The sequence below is a fragment of the Typopeltis vanoorti genome, chromosome 19 (genome assembly GCF_054136105.1).
Source record: "Typopeltis vanoorti isolate ZY-2024b chromosome 19, IOZ_Tvanoo_1.0, whole genome shotgun sequence".
Classification (NCBI taxonomy): domain Eukaryota; kingdom Metazoa; phylum Arthropoda; class Arachnida; order Uropygi; family Thelyphonidae; genus Typopeltis; species Typopeltis vanoorti.
This window is the reverse complement of record NC_143567.1, coordinates 53,573,005-53,590,000: the sequence shown is the minus strand read 5'-3', so window position 1 is coordinate 53,590,000 and position 16,996 is coordinate 53,573,005. Positions and strand designations below refer to the sequence as shown.

The window sequence follows — 16,996 nt, the reverse complement described above, 5'->3', positions numbered from 1 at the left end:
TTTGCTTTCATTAATGATCGAACACAAACTACCGAAATTCCAGAAGATCCTCATCATCCCGATGAGGATCTTCTGGAATTCAAGGCTATTGGGTAAAACTTCTGTCCATTTTCCACCTCTCTCTCTCTCTCTCTCTCTTTCACATCTCCTGGTGGAGAAATGACAACGTCTCCTAAAGATAATGCAGACCTCAGAGAACCGTCTTTTCCCTCTAATCTTGTTTAATTCGCCAATGCAAATCTCCTCCTACTATTCCTCAAACCATCCACAGTACGTCTCGCCTGATCTTTTGAAGGAAAGATATCAGAAAAAACATTCCATAACTTTGATACTAATAAATATCCTGGTCAAGATGGTACCTTTCAGTTGTAGTAAGAACTTGTGCTCTAAACTAAGATCCTCCCCTGTATCGCTTTTTACATTCTGGATAGCCTACAGATAGCCTACTATCTGTAGGCTATCCACCACATAGAAGCAAGCGTTTTTCGATCTTGTAAAAGAAAGATATAACTTATCCAACCAACTATCGTCTCACAGCCCTCACCTCAATACTCTCAAAGTGATCGAGAAGTTCATCAAAAACCAGCTTCTACATTAAATAGAGACTCATCAGTCAGTAAGTAATTACCGATATCGATTTTGACGTCATTGATCTATAGTAGACCTCCTCAACTACCTTACCACGTTTGGACACCTTAATTTTCAGAAGAAACATCATGCCTCACTCACTCACGTTTGATAATATTTTGCTCAGCAACGAAGAGTTCTTTATTAATGATCTTTGTTTTCTTTTCTTAGCATGATTTTCACATCTAACCTACTTGACATAAACACATCACGGTTTACGATATCTTCATCCTGAACACTTTCTAAATTCCAAATCCACAGAACCTTGGAATATTGTTCTCAAATCTTGGATGGCAAGTCAAACGTCCTCCTCAGAATGCTTAATTGTATTCACACGAGAGCGATTCACTTAATAGATGGCCCTTCTCTCACCGACAAAGTCTCCAATAACTTTCCAAAAGACTCCAGTATCTCTATATACTTCGATAAACAGTACTCTAGAATTGGCCATGACTATTCCTCCACTTCTCTCCAACAACAAAACACAAGGAAGGTTCCCAGGAACAATCTCACCTTGAATGAAGTTGGTCATACTCAGACTTCGTCACAAATAGCAAATGAATTCTCTCCATCTGTTGGATCAACGTCAAAAGAAAATACTGAGCTATTTTTAAAAGAGTAAGATCCCTCTACTTAGCTGTTTAAAATCCGGAAACTTTTTAAATTAAAAAGATCAATAGTAATGTATATTTATATATGTATTTCAACCTTTCGAATTAACTATGTAGCTTATTGTTAATTTTTTTTCAGAGTGTTCTTATCAAACCAAATATTACTACAACACCCATTCCAATATACGTCTCATTATAATAAGCAAATGTTTATTACTATTTTTTTTTGTTGACTTCTTGCAGTAGTATACTTTATCATGGCAAACAAGTTCCCTCTATAACCACATTGCTGAGTGATCGAAAGCATAGCTCAAAACATAAGATAACCTTATAATTAAAAATGGAAAACACTGTTCCATTAGTTTGCACAATCCTGTGTTAATACGATCATTTGAATATTCCAATAAACCGTTTATATTTATTGTTGTTAAAAAAATACCATAAACCTCGGCTTAATACCACTTTTTTATTTTTCCGACCATTGTAGGGCAGTAAGAAGGGATACATACCCCTTGCTTGAAAAAGAATTACACTCGAATCCCACCAGATGCGAATAACAGTTGTATTTTCCTTCCCATAAACTGACAAACAGGCCAAAGAAAACACAATCACAGTCCCTTCGTAGCCTTAGTTATCTCGCTATTAATAAATCTATGAATTCCTGTTCGATGTTTCATCCCTTTTAGGTCTTGAGATCCGTTTCCTAAACATCGTAAAATGAAAAGAACATTTAACCTACGGAGACATGGAAATTGCGAGGATAATTTACCCATACACATAAAGAACTAAAAGACAAATTTTAATATAAACTCTTCAGGAAACAAGGATGTATTTTATCAACAATCTTACCACGATCCTATACTTGAACGAACGTGTTAGGAGAAATTTTACGAAGTACTTACTCAATGAAGTGCCCTTTGTATTCATTTTCTCGGCGTGAAGTGGCATAGCTGATCGCTATGCGAAAGATTTGTTAAGTGGTTTGTTTTAGATCTTACTATTTTTCTTGGAATAGATTGAATTACCACTAGAACAGGCGAAGAGCACTTCGAACTCTGTCGTTCGTGGTGTTAGGATACTTTGCTTTTGTTACGTTCGAATTTCATCCTTCGTATCATTTGGAATTTAGCACTCCAGTGAAAAACGATCTACAAGAGAGAGAGAGAGAGAGAGAGAGAAGATATTTCTCTTAAAATTCTTTTCCCAAGAGAATGTGCTTAATATTGGATTAGTTCGTCACCGGAACAGGTAAGAATCTTTATCATTTTTTCATTCGTGTTCAAACATTCTTTTATTTGCGAAAAAGATCTTGTTATTACAAAATAAATAAACAGATTGGATTTCATAACTTAATCCGTTTTATTAGCAAACATCTTCTTTTGTTTCTTTGTCGGACGAAAATGATTCCTATGACCTGTTTCGCATCGTTAGCCAATTCCCAGGGACAGCATGTACATGCTTCTACTATGGCCTGGATTTTATTTTTCTTTCAATGCTGTGTTTTATGGAAGGAAAAAAACAAAAAACAAAAACAGAACCTTGCCATATAAGTACAATTTGGGCATATTTCTTTCCATTTCTAATATTTCTAAAAGCATTTAGAAATATATTTCTGGCATTCTAGATGGAATGAATTAGAACCCACCTGTTTATAATAAACGTACGAGGGTGGTCTGAAAAGTTCTCGGCCTACCAATGAAAACACGAATTTATAATTTCAAAATTGTTTTTCAACATAATCTCCCTTAAGACTAATACATTTATTCCAGCGATGCTCCAGCTCCATTATCCCATCCCTGTAGTGGTTCTCGGGAAGATCTGCAACTGCAACCCCTCTACAGCTGCAATCACCTTTTGATTCGAAGAAAAACGCTGACCAGCGAGGAAGAGTTTAAGTTTTGGGAAGAGACAAAAGTCAGAGGGAGCCAAATCTGCGGGATAGGGTAGATGTTCCCACAATTTGTAGTGCAGATCCCTTGTTTTTCCCATTGCCAAAACACCTTTGTGGGCAGGTGCATTGTCCTGATGAAAGAGGATTTTATCTTCTGCAAACCAGATCTTTTCTCACGAATTTTTTCTAGTCTGGTTAAAAGATCGGAATAATATTCCATAGTTATTGTTTTACCCTTTTCAAGATAATTAATAAACAAAATGTCTTTAGACCAAATTCTCGTATGTTCTTTTGAATAACGCATTCACACATGCACTTATAAAGAAGCGTAGATGTGTGGAAATGAACCAAATCAATGAATAGAAAGATAGTGGAAAACAGCGTATTGCTTCCCCTTCCAACAGTGCACGCAAAAAACACATTTTTCAATGATCCTGCTGCATCACAACAATCTAGCATACAGTTGATGCCATGAGTCATAGTTTTTGACAATGCCGTGTACTCAACATTCTTCCATGTGAACTTCTATTTTGCAAGCAGACTGCATTAAATTTCTTAAAACGTCTAATTAGTGGATTCAACCTGTCGAAGGAAGGACGAGAATTGCATGAGAAACGACAAACAAAAACATAATATGAAAACTTTTTTCCAGGATGTATATCATCTTATTTAGCTCACTGAGTAAATGAATCCTCATGGTTCGTACGACTTAGCTTTGAATCCTGTCTAGAGATATTTGAACCTAAATCTCTTCAGCCAAATCTTTTCGTGGATTTTATAGTTTTCCCTCTCAACCGTTCAATCATAGTATTATTTAAGTTCCTCATGAAGCCAAGTTGGTTGGTGGTCAGACCCATTGAGACTAAATCAGCATTGGAAAGTTGATGAAAAAATTATATTGATTTTTTTATAAATCGTTCTTCTTTCATTTAACAACATATTTAGTAGTTACCCTTTGATCTTATACTGCAAATCTCCTATTTACAGGTTTAAAGTCTATAACACCGAGCTTAGTTCTTTTTTTGATCAAGAAATGCTTTGTGCCCTCCATCTGGAGTTCCTCTTTTCTCGATGAACACAAGAACATTCTTATTCAAAACGAGCATGTTCTTGTTTCAATATCTTAAGTTGGCCGCTTTCATATATTGATCTGACTGTCATATGATCTAATGATAAATATTTCTCAACCGAAATTCACGTTTTAATGTTTGTACTCTGAGAATTCGTTGTTAGTAGCATACTTCCATCTCTAATGGTGTATTCAAAAGATAACGTTGACCCTGTGTCCAGGAAGACCGAGACGGTATGAAACCTTACTTGTGTAAGAGTTCTTCCATTTGTCTAGTGGGTAATCAGACAAGGAGTACCCATCTCCTCTGTCTTCGCGTGCAAGCTTTAGCGCGACAAAGTGGAACAACGTTCAGGAATACTCATGTATGCTGGTAGGGTGGCCCCATCAGGGGTGGGTGGGTGTGGGTGTGAATACTCCCGATGTGATTCGCTTATTTCGTTCCATGTCATCCCTCCACCACGATGAAGCAGTTTGATGGACTATTTTCACTTAAATTTCAATGTTTACGATTAGTTTTAAATTAAAACCGATGGTGCAGTATAGTATTTTTTTTCTACAACACCAATATGAGTGTAAGTTTTTTGGGCGAAAACCTCCCTCATTTGAAAATAAGTAAACTAATATGATTTACACTGAGTAGCCAAAATATTAGACATCCTCACGCCAAATGGAATTCATGCACACGGATACATACTAGGTGTGTGTCCAATGGTTGGTGGGGATAACCATGCTACTCTACTAGGAAAGTATTATTGAAAAAGGTGGTTTCCTGTTGCCTTCCAACAGTATTCTTTGTCTAGGGGTATGCGTGTTCATGAGCCTGTTTTCAGGGACAAAAAACCTAGAGTTTCCTGAGAAAATTCCTCCACCTCTAATCGAGACCGGATAATTCACCTTTCGGATGAAAAGTTCTTTTAAAGGTTCTTTGCGTTTTACACTGGATTCGAACTTGGGATTTTCCACCCAAACGGCATCGTCATACTAATTGATCTACGGAAGCTCTCTAAATAAGCGGTAGACAGGCTATCTTCATCTACTAGGACAGCCGCAGGCAATTAGATACCTAGTGTTCAGATATACCTAGAATGGTGTGGTAAATAGAAAACATCAAATTCGTGTCGGTATTAGAAGCAGTCTGGATTGTATCAATAGGCGTGTTGTAATTGGTTGAATGACTCGTTCGCTTGACTCAATGTAGTTATGTATCTCCGGAATGTGGGAAAAGGATAGGCTGTTGAAAGATCCATTGTAAGAAAATCTGATTGAATGGAAGGATTTCAACATGTTTACGATAGGATACGTTTGATATTTCTCATCATGTCGAAGCTGTTCCGAAAGCTGATGGGTAGGTATCTCTAATAAATTGGATACTCACTGTAGAATTGTCTTCTATCCATCTATCCCAATGGCTTTAACAGGCCTTTTTAAGGCCCACAACCTTCCAAGCATGCTTGGATTTCGTAACCGAAATACGAGGATAGAATGGTCACTCCTATGCCTCAAGGTATTCTTGGCTGTATCCCTGTGTGTTCAATGGTCCGGTTTGCCTGCTTGCGGGATGAAAAACACCAGATAAACTGGCGGAAAAAACCCTACTGCCCGCGCCCAAGACCGGCTAACTTGGCTATGGCTGAGGAAGATCCTTCAGCTCTTCACGTCTCCGACGGGAATCGAACCTAGGACACTCCTTCCCCAGGCATATGGTTGCGAAGCGCAAAGCCACTAGGCTAACCGCGCGGAGTGTCTTAGGGGACCTTATTTTTTCGGAGATATCATTACGCAACTGCAGTTAGGTGAGTTCTGTTTTCTGTAAATGGTTTTTTGAATAGCCAATTATCTAAGTATAAATTATATTATATTTATTTTTAATTATAATTATTATTTTATATTTTATATTTTACTACATGGATGTGTCTCACTTCGTTAACAATTTTTAAGTCCGCTCCACATTCTTCTGTTTTTTTCCCATTGGGGACAGAAAATTTCAAAATAGAATTATTTTCAATTTTTTTCTAATAAAATATTTCTATTTTAGCCCTGCATATAATAATAATGTTCTATCTTTCTAAAGTGGTTGTTTATTGTCGTATAATTTTCATCAAACGTACCTGATCGTTTCAGTCAAAAAAAAAGAAAAAAAAAAAAGAAAAAAAAAAAGACCGTTCTTGTAGGATTTTACTTAATCGCCGATAAAGAGCAGACCCTTCAGGCATATAAATCCAAGTGAGTATAATAAGGTTAATAAAGGGTGAATTTTTATTATGTATTAAAGAAATGATACCTATTCAACTGTTTTCATTTGTTGCATAATTTCAGGTCGCTATGAATCTGTTATTAAGCATGTTTACCGTATTTGCAGCACTTTTAACTGGTAAGTGTAACGTACAATTGTGAGAATAATTATGTCATATTAAATGTCAATAATAAGCCTTGATTTAAAAAAAAAAATAGAAATTTACACTCGTTGAAGCATTGGTTCCCATGTTGAAAAAACTGTTAAAAAAACACGTGATCTGTATGACACAAACAAGCAGCCCAAAAAGTGTATGATAAAACCGCCATCTATTGGACAAAAAATTTCTCATTTATGAAAAAATTTCTCGTTATTGATCAACCAAACAAATTAATTATATCGATTATTTATTAGCAAAATTCCATGAACCAATTCTATGAGAAGATAGATAAGTTAAAATCAATGTAAGGACTGGCGAGTACAGAGAGCTAAAGTATATTACTAAAATACATACAATTTTCGTATTTTGTATAAAGATGTAACATTACATTTACATTTTGATACAGATGAGGAATAAAGTTACAACGTGCGTACGAACTCCTGCGACAACAGATGCCTCCCTAATAGTAATTAGAGTTCCGCCGACTGCGACAGCACTGCTTCAGGGTCGTTGGGTCTCCTTAGAAGACAATTAGAAACGCCAAATAAGCCCCTAATTTAGGTCGTATAAACATCATTTAATGTTAGAATTTTTAACATAAACTACTGTAGATAACTAGTCTCCATATTTCGCATTACTGATGCGAAATATGAAGACTAGTTATCTACTGCTTCTGAAGATAATGGTATTATTCTTAGATTAATAAAAATGCATGCGAAAAATATGTCCAGGCACTTTCATTTGTCCTTTAGCGCAATATTCTTTATTTTGTTTCATGGATTTCGTTGCCACCAACAGCACAAGCAAATGAAAATTATGCGAAGGCGGAGGATGTCGCTGTCAATCAGGTTGACCACCAACTGAAGAAAAGAGAAGATGATAAAAAGTAAGAGTGGCTTTTTGTTTTTTTCTAATTATGAATTAATTATCTTCTGTTTGTGGGAAAACTAATGCATTTTTCTTTACTATTATTTGAAAAGTATTATTATTATTTTTTTTTGTTTGAGACCTCCAAGGAGTCCAGGACTCGTCGAGGAAGTCTGTAAATCACTCAAACCAGCTATTATACCTTTCTTTAAATTCATTCACACTAGATGCACTCACTACACCTAAAGGAACTCACTCACTGCTCTGTGAGGGAAAAACTTAGCTCTTATTCCTTTCTTGACTGTGAACAAACTTCACTTCCATGGATGCCCCTGTGTTCTCTCTCCACCTTCCATATAACGAAAAATTTCATCAGACGATATCCTATAACACCGGTTCAGACGTTTATAGACCTCTATCACGTCAACCCTCTTTCTCCTGTTAACCAGAGTTATGCAATCCACATACTCGCAATCTGTCCTCATAATCTAAATCCCATAATCCGGAAATCTTCGTAATCTGTACAAAATAATCCAGGTGTGGTCTTATCAAAGCCTTATAAAGAGGCAAAATGACTTCTTTATCCTTACATGTCAAGGTTCGCTTCAACATCGCAATTACTCAGAGTTGTATTTGCAACTTTTGCTATGTGACTGACCTTTGAAATTCAGATTCCTATCCACCAATAATCCTTTGCTTCTTCAGTTTCTTGCAGCATAACCCAGTTAATATAATATGCCGCTGGGACTCTAATCGCGCCAAATTGCATAACTTTACACTTATTAACATTAAACCACTGATTAGCCATTTTCGTTTGCCCAAATTTTGAGCCTATCCAAATCATTTTGTAAGTGCTGAAAATCAGTAGCATCCCTGATTGCCCTGCCTATCTTTGCATCATGAGCAAATAATTGCAAATCTGATGATAGACCCTGCTTGAAGTCATTAATGTATAGATTGAACAACAATGGCCCAAGGACTGAACTCTGAGATACACCACTGGTTACCATAAATCGGGCAGATTGACATCCACTGTATACCACTTTTTGAATCTGTCTGTGAACAATCCCCTGATCCAGGTCAAGAGTTTATATTCAAATCCCATATTCTCCAGTTTATGCAACAGCCTTTCGTGTGGTATCCTAGCAAATGCGTCAGAAAAATCCAACATTATTCACAGTGTATCCATTTCCCTTCATCCAACTGGGCCGTAACATTGTTATAAAATATGAGCAAATTGCTAAAACATGACCTTCCTTTAGCAAACCCATGCTACTCATTGCAGAGTATAGCTTGTTTTCCTAACTTTCTGAATGCGAATTCTTCTCAGATATCTTCACTACCACACCAGAGATACTGATGGGTCGGTAGTTAGACACATCAGTGTTTGTACCCGCCCCCCTTTTGCACAATGGAGCTATCATACATTCCTTCCATTCCTGTGGTATCATTTCTGAGTTGAGACTCAAGTTATACAAACATATGTAAGGCGTAGCCAATTCGGCTGAACATTCCTTTAGCAAACATGCTGAAATTCCACCTGTCCCTATTGACAAATTCTTATCCAGGTTATGCAAGAGCTCTTCAACCTTATTTTCATGAAACTTTACCTCTTCATCCAGTGTAGCAGTAGCACTGTGCACCATGTTACATACACCCTTAGCAAAGTAAGCATTCATTAACTGAACAATCTCGTTAGCTTCCGACACTAGAGTACCATCTGCATTCAATAAAGTTATTCTTTCACATTCATTCTTTCTTTTGCTTGCGGCATAACATAAAATTCCTTTAGATTTGCTTTAGCTGGCATAGGCAATTTCGTTTCATACTCCGATTTAACCTTTCGCACAATACTCGTTACTTTTCTGGCCTGAGCTTTATTCGTGGGTGGTCTGAAAAGTGCTGAGCCTAACAATGAAAAAACGAATTTATAATTTCAAAATTTTTTTATTTTTTTATTTTTCAACATAATCTCCCTTAAGACTAATACATTTATTCCAGCGATGCTCCTGCGCCATTATCCCATTCCCTGTAGTGGTTCTCAGTAAGATCTGCAAAATATCCCTCCACAGCTGCAATCACCTCTTGATTCGAAGAAAAACGCTGATCAGCGAGGAAGAGTTTTAGTTTTGGGAAGAGATAGAAGTCAGAGGGAGCGAAATCTGAAGAATAGGGTGGATGTTCCAAACAATTCATAGTGCAGATCACTTAATTTTGCCATTGCCAAAACACCTTTGTGGGCAGGTGCATTGTCCTGATGAAAGAGGATTTTTTTCTTCTGAAAACAGGGTCTTTTCTCATGAATTTTGTGTCTAGTCTGGTTAAAAGATCGGAAAAATATTCCCCTGGTTATATTTTTACCCTTTTCAAGATAATTAACAAACAAAATGCCTTTAGCATCCCCAAACGCTGATGCCATGATTTCCTGCTGATGGAACCGAATTTGTCTTCTTTGGCGCTGAACAACTGGCTTCTGTCCACTGCTTTGACTCTGTTTGGATTCTGGTGTGTAATGGTGAATCCAAGTCTCATCCATAGTAAGAAATCGACGCATAAAATCCGTTTTATACTTGTTAGATCGCTCTAAGCACTGTTCAGAGATTTTCATGCGAGTGCGTTTCTGATCTGCTGTGAGCAAGTGCGGCATCTATCTTGCGAAAAGCTTTTTTATTTGCAATTCTTCATGCAAAATATATCCTACACGTTCTTTTGAAATGCCTATAGTCTCAGCAATTTCACTCGACGGTCATCCAATACTATATCGTGCACTGATCAATGATTTCGGGTATTGTTAACTTTTTGGACATGGACATCCTTCACGTGGATCATCTTCAAGGCTGGTTCGGCCACGTTTAAACTCGGCAGCCCATTTCTTAATTGTCTAAAACGAAGGAGGAGTGCACATAAACTTTTATGAACCTAGAATGAATTTAGTTTGGCGGTAAACCTTCTTTTACGAAGAATTGTATAGCCGTACGATACGCAATTTTATCCATTTCAAGGGATACAGACAACACATTTGCTTCAGACAGCTGTATAAAACAAACTACTTGATGGAATGACTTGAAATTTCACACGGATACTTAAGACAGATGTACCAACTTAGAACAAAAATCTTGCCAATTGTTTTGCCATCTATGATCAAGGCCGAGAACATTTCAGACCATCCACGTATATTTCATCATCGACTTTTTGTGGATCTCTTGCTTAATAATGTTGCACATCCATTTAACTCCCAACCTATTTATTTTACAAACACTAGGGACACAATCAGATACTGCCTCCTTGAAATACTTTTTCAAAGATTCCCATGCATTGCTGACATTTTTCTCATTCATTAACTGATACCATGGGACCAAAGATATTGGTCCTATGGTATCATGTCTTTGTATCATTTCCGTCCTATGATCATGTATTAAAAGTTGATGTTCGGAATCCTAAGTAGATGTTCTGGAATTTATTGATGATGATAATCTTGTTGATTCAATAGGCCCGCTGAAAAATTGTCGTCATTAGTGACAGATGGCGACGAAGAAGAAGGAGAGTCACCACGCTATACGATGACGGGAGACCCAGGAACTGAGGAAGAGGAGACAGAAGGTAAAAAACTTGTGTCAGCAGCGGTGAAGAACACCAAAACAAGACTTCGAACTGGATTGCAATCAATATATTCGACACTTCAGGAAGGGAAAAAAGTCAGCTTAATGACTATTAAAAAGGTAAGATAAACAGTTTACATGACAATCTTCGTCAAAAATGAAACTTAAGTTTTCGTAGTTAGTGTGGTGTCTATTTGTAATTGATATTTTAATATGAAATCAAGACCTCTTTAATAATCTCAAGAAAATATTAGTTGGGTCCTTCTTACGTAACCTCTGTCCAGTTTTGTTAACCGACTGCATAGCGCTCTACTGTGCACTCAACAAGCTTTAGGTTGGAATTTCACTATTGCATATTGCACAGATGTTTTTGATACGTCTTTAAGTGGTACATGATTTTCAACGTCCGCAGTGTTTATCGGACATCTAAACCGGCATGAAAAATGTCATCTTAGTTGAGCAGGGCTCTTTGATTATATTGCCGGTGAACCCACCCACGCTACTAAATTCACGATACAACCATCTTTCCACTTATCTACAGAAATCTATAGAATGACATTTTCCACTATGGCTTCGAGGTGAAGTGTAGGTTCTATTATGTAGATGGAACTTATAGTTTCAACTTTCGGGGTAAAGTTGTAAGTTTTATAATTTCTTCGCTCTTGTGCTCGTGCTACTACAATCTCTCACATCTCATATTTTTATAAACAAAATATACTGTAGGTATTACCTTTTCTCTCACTTTTATTTCGGTATCCTGAGAGTTTATCGAAAAGGCAATTCATCGAAAAGACAATTCACCGAAAAGTTTAACTTTTCTTATTGTCTTTCTTGTCGGATTACTGTTTCATGTCTGGTCATGGAACTGATTTGCCTGTTTCCTGGAGGAAATGCCCAGCCTACGCAGGCTCCATTATTATTATTGTTGCTGGTAGTAATATGCGACTTCAATACAGCAATTATTATGGGATGAATTTTACTCAGATTCGCTATTTGAAATTTTTACAAGAAAATGTCGAACCCTTCTACTTTTCAGTTCAGCTATATTCGGGGCGACAAAGAAACAGCGTGTCCAAATTATGTGTTACAATAACTCTCTGACTTAGCGGAATTGTAGAAGTTGTTGGTACAAGAAGCTGTCTGCACGGTTCAGTTTGTGTTCTAAATGGATCACTTTTATCATAACATTTTCGAAAAAACGTTTCGAAATGATATTAGCAATTCCACTTTGGCTGGATCAATTTAATGAAATTTTAGTTAAATTTTTAAAATTTTAATTTTTCGGCGAATTGTTTTTTCGATGAATTGCATTTTCGACGAATTGTCTTTCGATTAACTGTGTTTTCGATGAATTTTCATGGAACCTTAATTTCTGTAAGAGTGAGCATTTTTAGAATACACACAGGACTCCCCCCCCCGCTGTCATTCTGTTGTTGTCGTTGTTGTTAAGTTGTCGAAATGTTCGTTATTACTCATTGCGAGTTTGTTTCAAACTAGCTGTATAACATACGGGTATATTGTCTCTCGATTTGCACTGAATTAACAGTATCCTTTTCAGATGCCTTAAAACTGAGAACTATACTAAGTTCGCTTTGAATTAGGACCCTCTCCCCGATTTACATATTCGGCACGATAGCGAAGTACCACGTGATATCAACGTCACGTGCGGCTACTATAAACGGGTATACTTATCCTCTGTACATAATCATTCAACATTTGCCAGTAATGAGAAAAGTGACGATGTAAGCCAATTTGATGGTAGGCAGATAGTTGGGACTCGGATGGGATGTGCCAGTATTTAGGAATCAGCCGGACTTGTTGGTTACTCAGGATCAGTCACGCGTGGTTGATCTGGTATTTTAGTAACGACGTGCAACAGTCACAGCACACCCACCAGTACGACAGCGGAGAAATTCGACCCATTTCCACGTGCACCGTACCTTGCGTCGCCTAGGATTCCACAGCCAGAGAACAATAAGGGTGCCACGATGACAGCCTGGTATTGCGAACAACGATAAACAAACAAATAATTGTTGGTCCAACTCTCTGTGCAATCACGGCTCGCAGACGCCTAGGAAAAGATTCCACAAAGTGTCGAACATCCTTTATGCGCAACTCTACCCGTTCATCATGGTGCATCAGGAATCGGGACTCATCACTCCAAACGACCTTCTTCCATCTGTCCAGGGTCAATTGCAGACGTTACCTTGGCCCATGCAAGCCGTTGTTCGCGATGCCTGACCGTCATCACAAAGAGCAACTTGGGTACCCTTGTTGCTCTCCGGCTTTGAAACCCCCAGGCGAAGCAAGGTACGACATGTGGAAATGGATCGAACTGCCCGTCTGTTGTACTGGTGAGTGAGCTGTGTGAATTGCACGTCGTTGCTGAGATACCAGTCGTGACACCCGACGCTCATCTCCCGGTTCAACAACAGCAACCAACGAGTGCGGCTGTTTCCGAATTACTAGTACCTCCCCCTCTGGACCCCAACTATCTGCCTACCGTCCAATTGGGTTACATCGCCATGTTTCCCATTCCTGGCAAATGTTGACTGATTACGCCCAGAGGATAGTCGGCGTGTGGCCATTTATAGTAGCCGCATGTGACGTTGATATCACGTAGAACTTGGTTATCGCACCAAATATATAAATGAGGGGTACCTAATCAAAGGCTAACTCAGTGTATATTCCCTGATCTTTTCATTTATGTCGTAAATATCGAGTTCTCTTCTGATGTCTTCGTTTCTTATATGGTCCAATTTTGTGTATCCTTTATTATTCTTAAAAATCTCATCTCTGCAACTAGTATTTTACTTTCATCTTTCTTTCTAACCGTCCATGTTTCTGAACTATATAGTAAAGTGGGAGTGGTCTTTACTTTATCAAATTTCAGTTGAGTTTCTCATCTTTTTTTTTCCGGTCAGTGTCCTTTTAATTGTGACATTTTCTGAAGTTTCTGAAATTTCTTAATTTTTTTATCTATATCTTTATCTTTTAGATATATTATTACTCAGCCGAAATAATTAAACGATGTCACGTGGTCTAATATTTTATTTTATTTTCTATGACTATTTATATCAAACATGATCTCATCCTTTAAATGCCATGACATATCTTTTCTTTGGTGAAATTGAAAAACTGAATGGTTGGCTTATTTTAATTCATAAAACTGATTTTTTGAAAGTCATCATCATTGTCCTGTAATATAATTTGGCCATCAGAATACAGTATTGTATTGATTACAATTCTTCTGGTTAAATGGATGCCTTTTTTATGTTATATGTTTTCCAATTATATACGTATTGAATAGAGTTGAGATAAGCTACATCGGTAGCATTTTCATGATCACATTTCATTTTTTTGGGGTGTCAATAAAGTTCAGCACTCATTTTTGACTTTTCTTGCAGGTTAGAGAACTCGCAATGGACTTAAAAAAGATAAGAGTAGGGTTCGGTAATAAAACAATAGAACTGGTGAAAAAGATAAGAAACATTGCACGCGATGTGTGGAATAGGATAAAGGACGTGTTCACTGGTAGGTCCTTTATCAATAATTCATACGTGTTAGAACACGACAGTTATTGTTCAGAGATGACCGTGGCAATATTTATATTAGGAATATGCTTGACAGCGACGATAGGATATGGTTATTAAAGTTAACCAACTGAAATGTAGCTTGTTATACATATATATTTTACCACGTAATAATAATAATAGTGACTGAATTGGTATTTTGTGTTTTAATTTCAGTATCCCCTCAAACTGAAGAAAAAGCTGCTCGTAGAAGAGATGACAAATATAAAAAAGTTAAACAAATTAAGGAAGACCCTAATAAACATGGTGAGAACGATGGAGATAGTGACGAAGATGCTAGAAAAAATGGTGGAGATGGTAAAACTGCAAAAGAAAACCAATGACTTTGATGACTTTGATTAAAATGTGATAAAATGTATTTTTATACGTGTTTTTCAAATTGTTTTTGTTTCTTCGAATTCAAAAAGAGACTTTGTATTTACATTCTTCAATAGTATGTTATCAAAGAGTGAAATTATTGATTAAGAAATTTCCTGCTTCAAATATACTGGCATCGAAGGTCGTTTACGTCATAGTTTTTTAGGCCTAGAAAAAGCTGTAGTTAACATTAATACAAGAGAGATAATAATAAAAAAAAATTCTGTTCAAAACCTTGTGTCATTCTTGGATTCGGAAAGTATGAAGATACATATTCATCCATCGTGCGCGCTACTGTGACCTTTACGAGTTATAGGCATTACAGACAGGGTAAGAGGCAACAAATTCAAGAGGCTAAGGCTCGATTTGGGCTGTAGAGCCATTTGTAGAAGTAGAATGACGCTTAGGCTTAACAAGAACGATAGGTGGCGTGAGTGGTAGAACCGTCTGCAAGACGATTTGATCTAGAATTGTATCACTGGGATTATTGCTTTCTGAGATTACATTTTAACTACAGTAATTTATATGAAATTAGATTTTATTCACTTCTATTAAATTAGAAATTAACTAAATTCTAAGGTTGTAGGAGGAAGAGAAATGACATATCCTGTACAAATATTCGGTCTGCCGTATAGCTCACAGTTTTAATCTAGCTATATCTTCACTATCGTAATGTGCTGCTATATATATTCCTCGATGTGTCCTTCAACTGATGTACATTTTGTATGCTATTGACTAAATGTGTAAAGAAAAGAACTTAGGGACTTTGACCAGCTATATCAGCAATCTATCTGACTGCTTGATATTGGTAAACATGAAGGACTCATATGGATTTAACTGTACAGACAACTTTACTAGATGATGGAAATGTGAAGTCATCATATTTCCATTTTGATCTCTCTCAAAAGCATTCAATAGCTGTCCTGGAAACCTGCTCGAAGCGTACCCAATCTTCTGGCTCTGCACATTACAGCTGTGCACACTATGGTCTCTACGTTGCTTTCGAAAAGAGGAAATAGTGTACCTCTTCATGACATGTCCAGTGACTAAAATCATCACTCGCATTGTACAATGTGAAAAGTAATCTTGGAATTTGTTCTGGAGTTCAAAACTGGTTTTGACCGGAGAAAGACTGAGACAGAAAATTCACTCACAATGTCTCTATCCGCCTACGCTGATTCACTCCAACAAGAATTTATTCCAACAAGATGACTTAATTTATGTTTGCTCTCAGAAGTATATTCAAGGCTACTTAATATCATTAAGTTAAAGATGGAGGCAGACGCTTATTTGAAGTGTACTGAATAAATATCACTGAAAAAAATCAGAAACATACAGATTGTGGGTTAACAGGACATAGATTCTATCCGTGTTCCATTAGTAGTTTTCCAAGAATGAGCTAAGTCTGGAACAGCACTCTATTTAAAATTTAAATCTCTCTTGACCCTTGACTATTTTCAAGGAAAATATCCACAGTTCCATTTTAGGCGAGCATTTTTTCAGCAATTAAACTATTATAGAAAATTTTGCTAGTTCTTTATCTTTGAACATTCTATAGTAGATAAATGCGATGAATATCTCTAGAAAATCAATATGCGTCCTTGAAAAATTATCAGAGAATTGAGCAACACCGTTACGTACAGCTCTCTGCTACTAGATGATACTCACCTGGACACTGAACGATTCGAGGATGGGCTGGCAATTCGGGGTTTAGTGGACAAAAGTTTATTCTGTATTGGCTTAAACTCAGTTTAACAAACCCAACATCACTGGTTAGACAAGGTTCCAAGCTCCCCTAGAGCCAGCAAGAACAGATAAATGAGCCGTACTAGAACAATCTTAAACTCAACTGAATCAAAGATATGTGGCTTAAGCATTATGAATCATCAATGGAAACGAGCTGAAGCTTTGAGAATAATTACAGAAATTACAACGTAATTGATATTACCAAGATGAAGGCAAAAATAAATAAATAAAACAGGTTAG

At 37.0% G+C, this 16,996-nt stretch overlaps 1 protein-coding gene and 2 long non-coding RNA genes across 17 annotated transcripts in view; 1 reads left to right on the top strand and 2 right to left on the bottom strand.

Annotated features, from left to right (window-relative positions):
• Positions 1 to 1,685: 1,685 nt before the first annotated feature.
• On the bottom strand, positions 1,686 to 2,202 carry LOC150096121 (uncharacterized). The gene is made up of 2 exons (XR_016549904.1): positions 2,141 to 2,202; positions 1,686 to 1,941 (listed from the first exon to the last, which is right to left on the bottom strand). It is a non-coding gene; the product is annotated as an uncharacterized LOC150096121 (long non-coding RNA).
• A 179-nt stretch (positions 2,203 to 2,381) lies between these two features.
• LOC150096120 (uncharacterized) lies at positions 2,382 to 15,243 on the top strand. 2 transcript variants are annotated; one of them, XM_090408826.1, is made up of 7 exons: positions 2,382 to 2,486; positions 6,323 to 6,424; positions 6,518 to 6,572; positions 7,393 to 7,480; positions 10,952 to 11,180; positions 14,468 to 14,594; positions 14,810 to 15,243. In XM_090408826.1, exons 3-7 carry the CDS (start codon positions 6,524 to 6,526, stop codon positions 14,974 to 14,976), a joined length of 660 nt encoding a protein of 219 aa, XP_090264952.1. In that variant the 5' UTR covers positions 2,382 to 2,486; positions 6,323 to 6,424; positions 6,518 to 6,523; the 3' UTR covers positions 14,977 to 15,243. The 2 variants fall into 2 exon arrangements, with proteins under 2 accessions (XP_090264952.1, XP_090264953.1); XM_090408827.1 differs by lacking the exon at positions 14,468 to 14,594 and having other exon boundaries at positions 2,384 to 2,486.
• LOC150096118 (uncharacterized) overlaps positions 6,825 to 16,996 on the bottom strand; it is a 75,966-nt gene continuing 65,794 nt past the window's right edge. For 13 of the 14 annotated variants that reach the window (XR_016549896.1, XR_016549897.1, XR_016549892.1 and 10 more), the window contains one exon: positions 6,825 to 7,113. This is a non-coding gene — a long non-coding RNA (uncharacterized LOC150096118). Of the gene's footprint in view, positions 7,147 to 16,996 lie in introns of all 14 variants that reach the window. The other variant, XR_016549891.1, reaches the window with a different exon arrangement.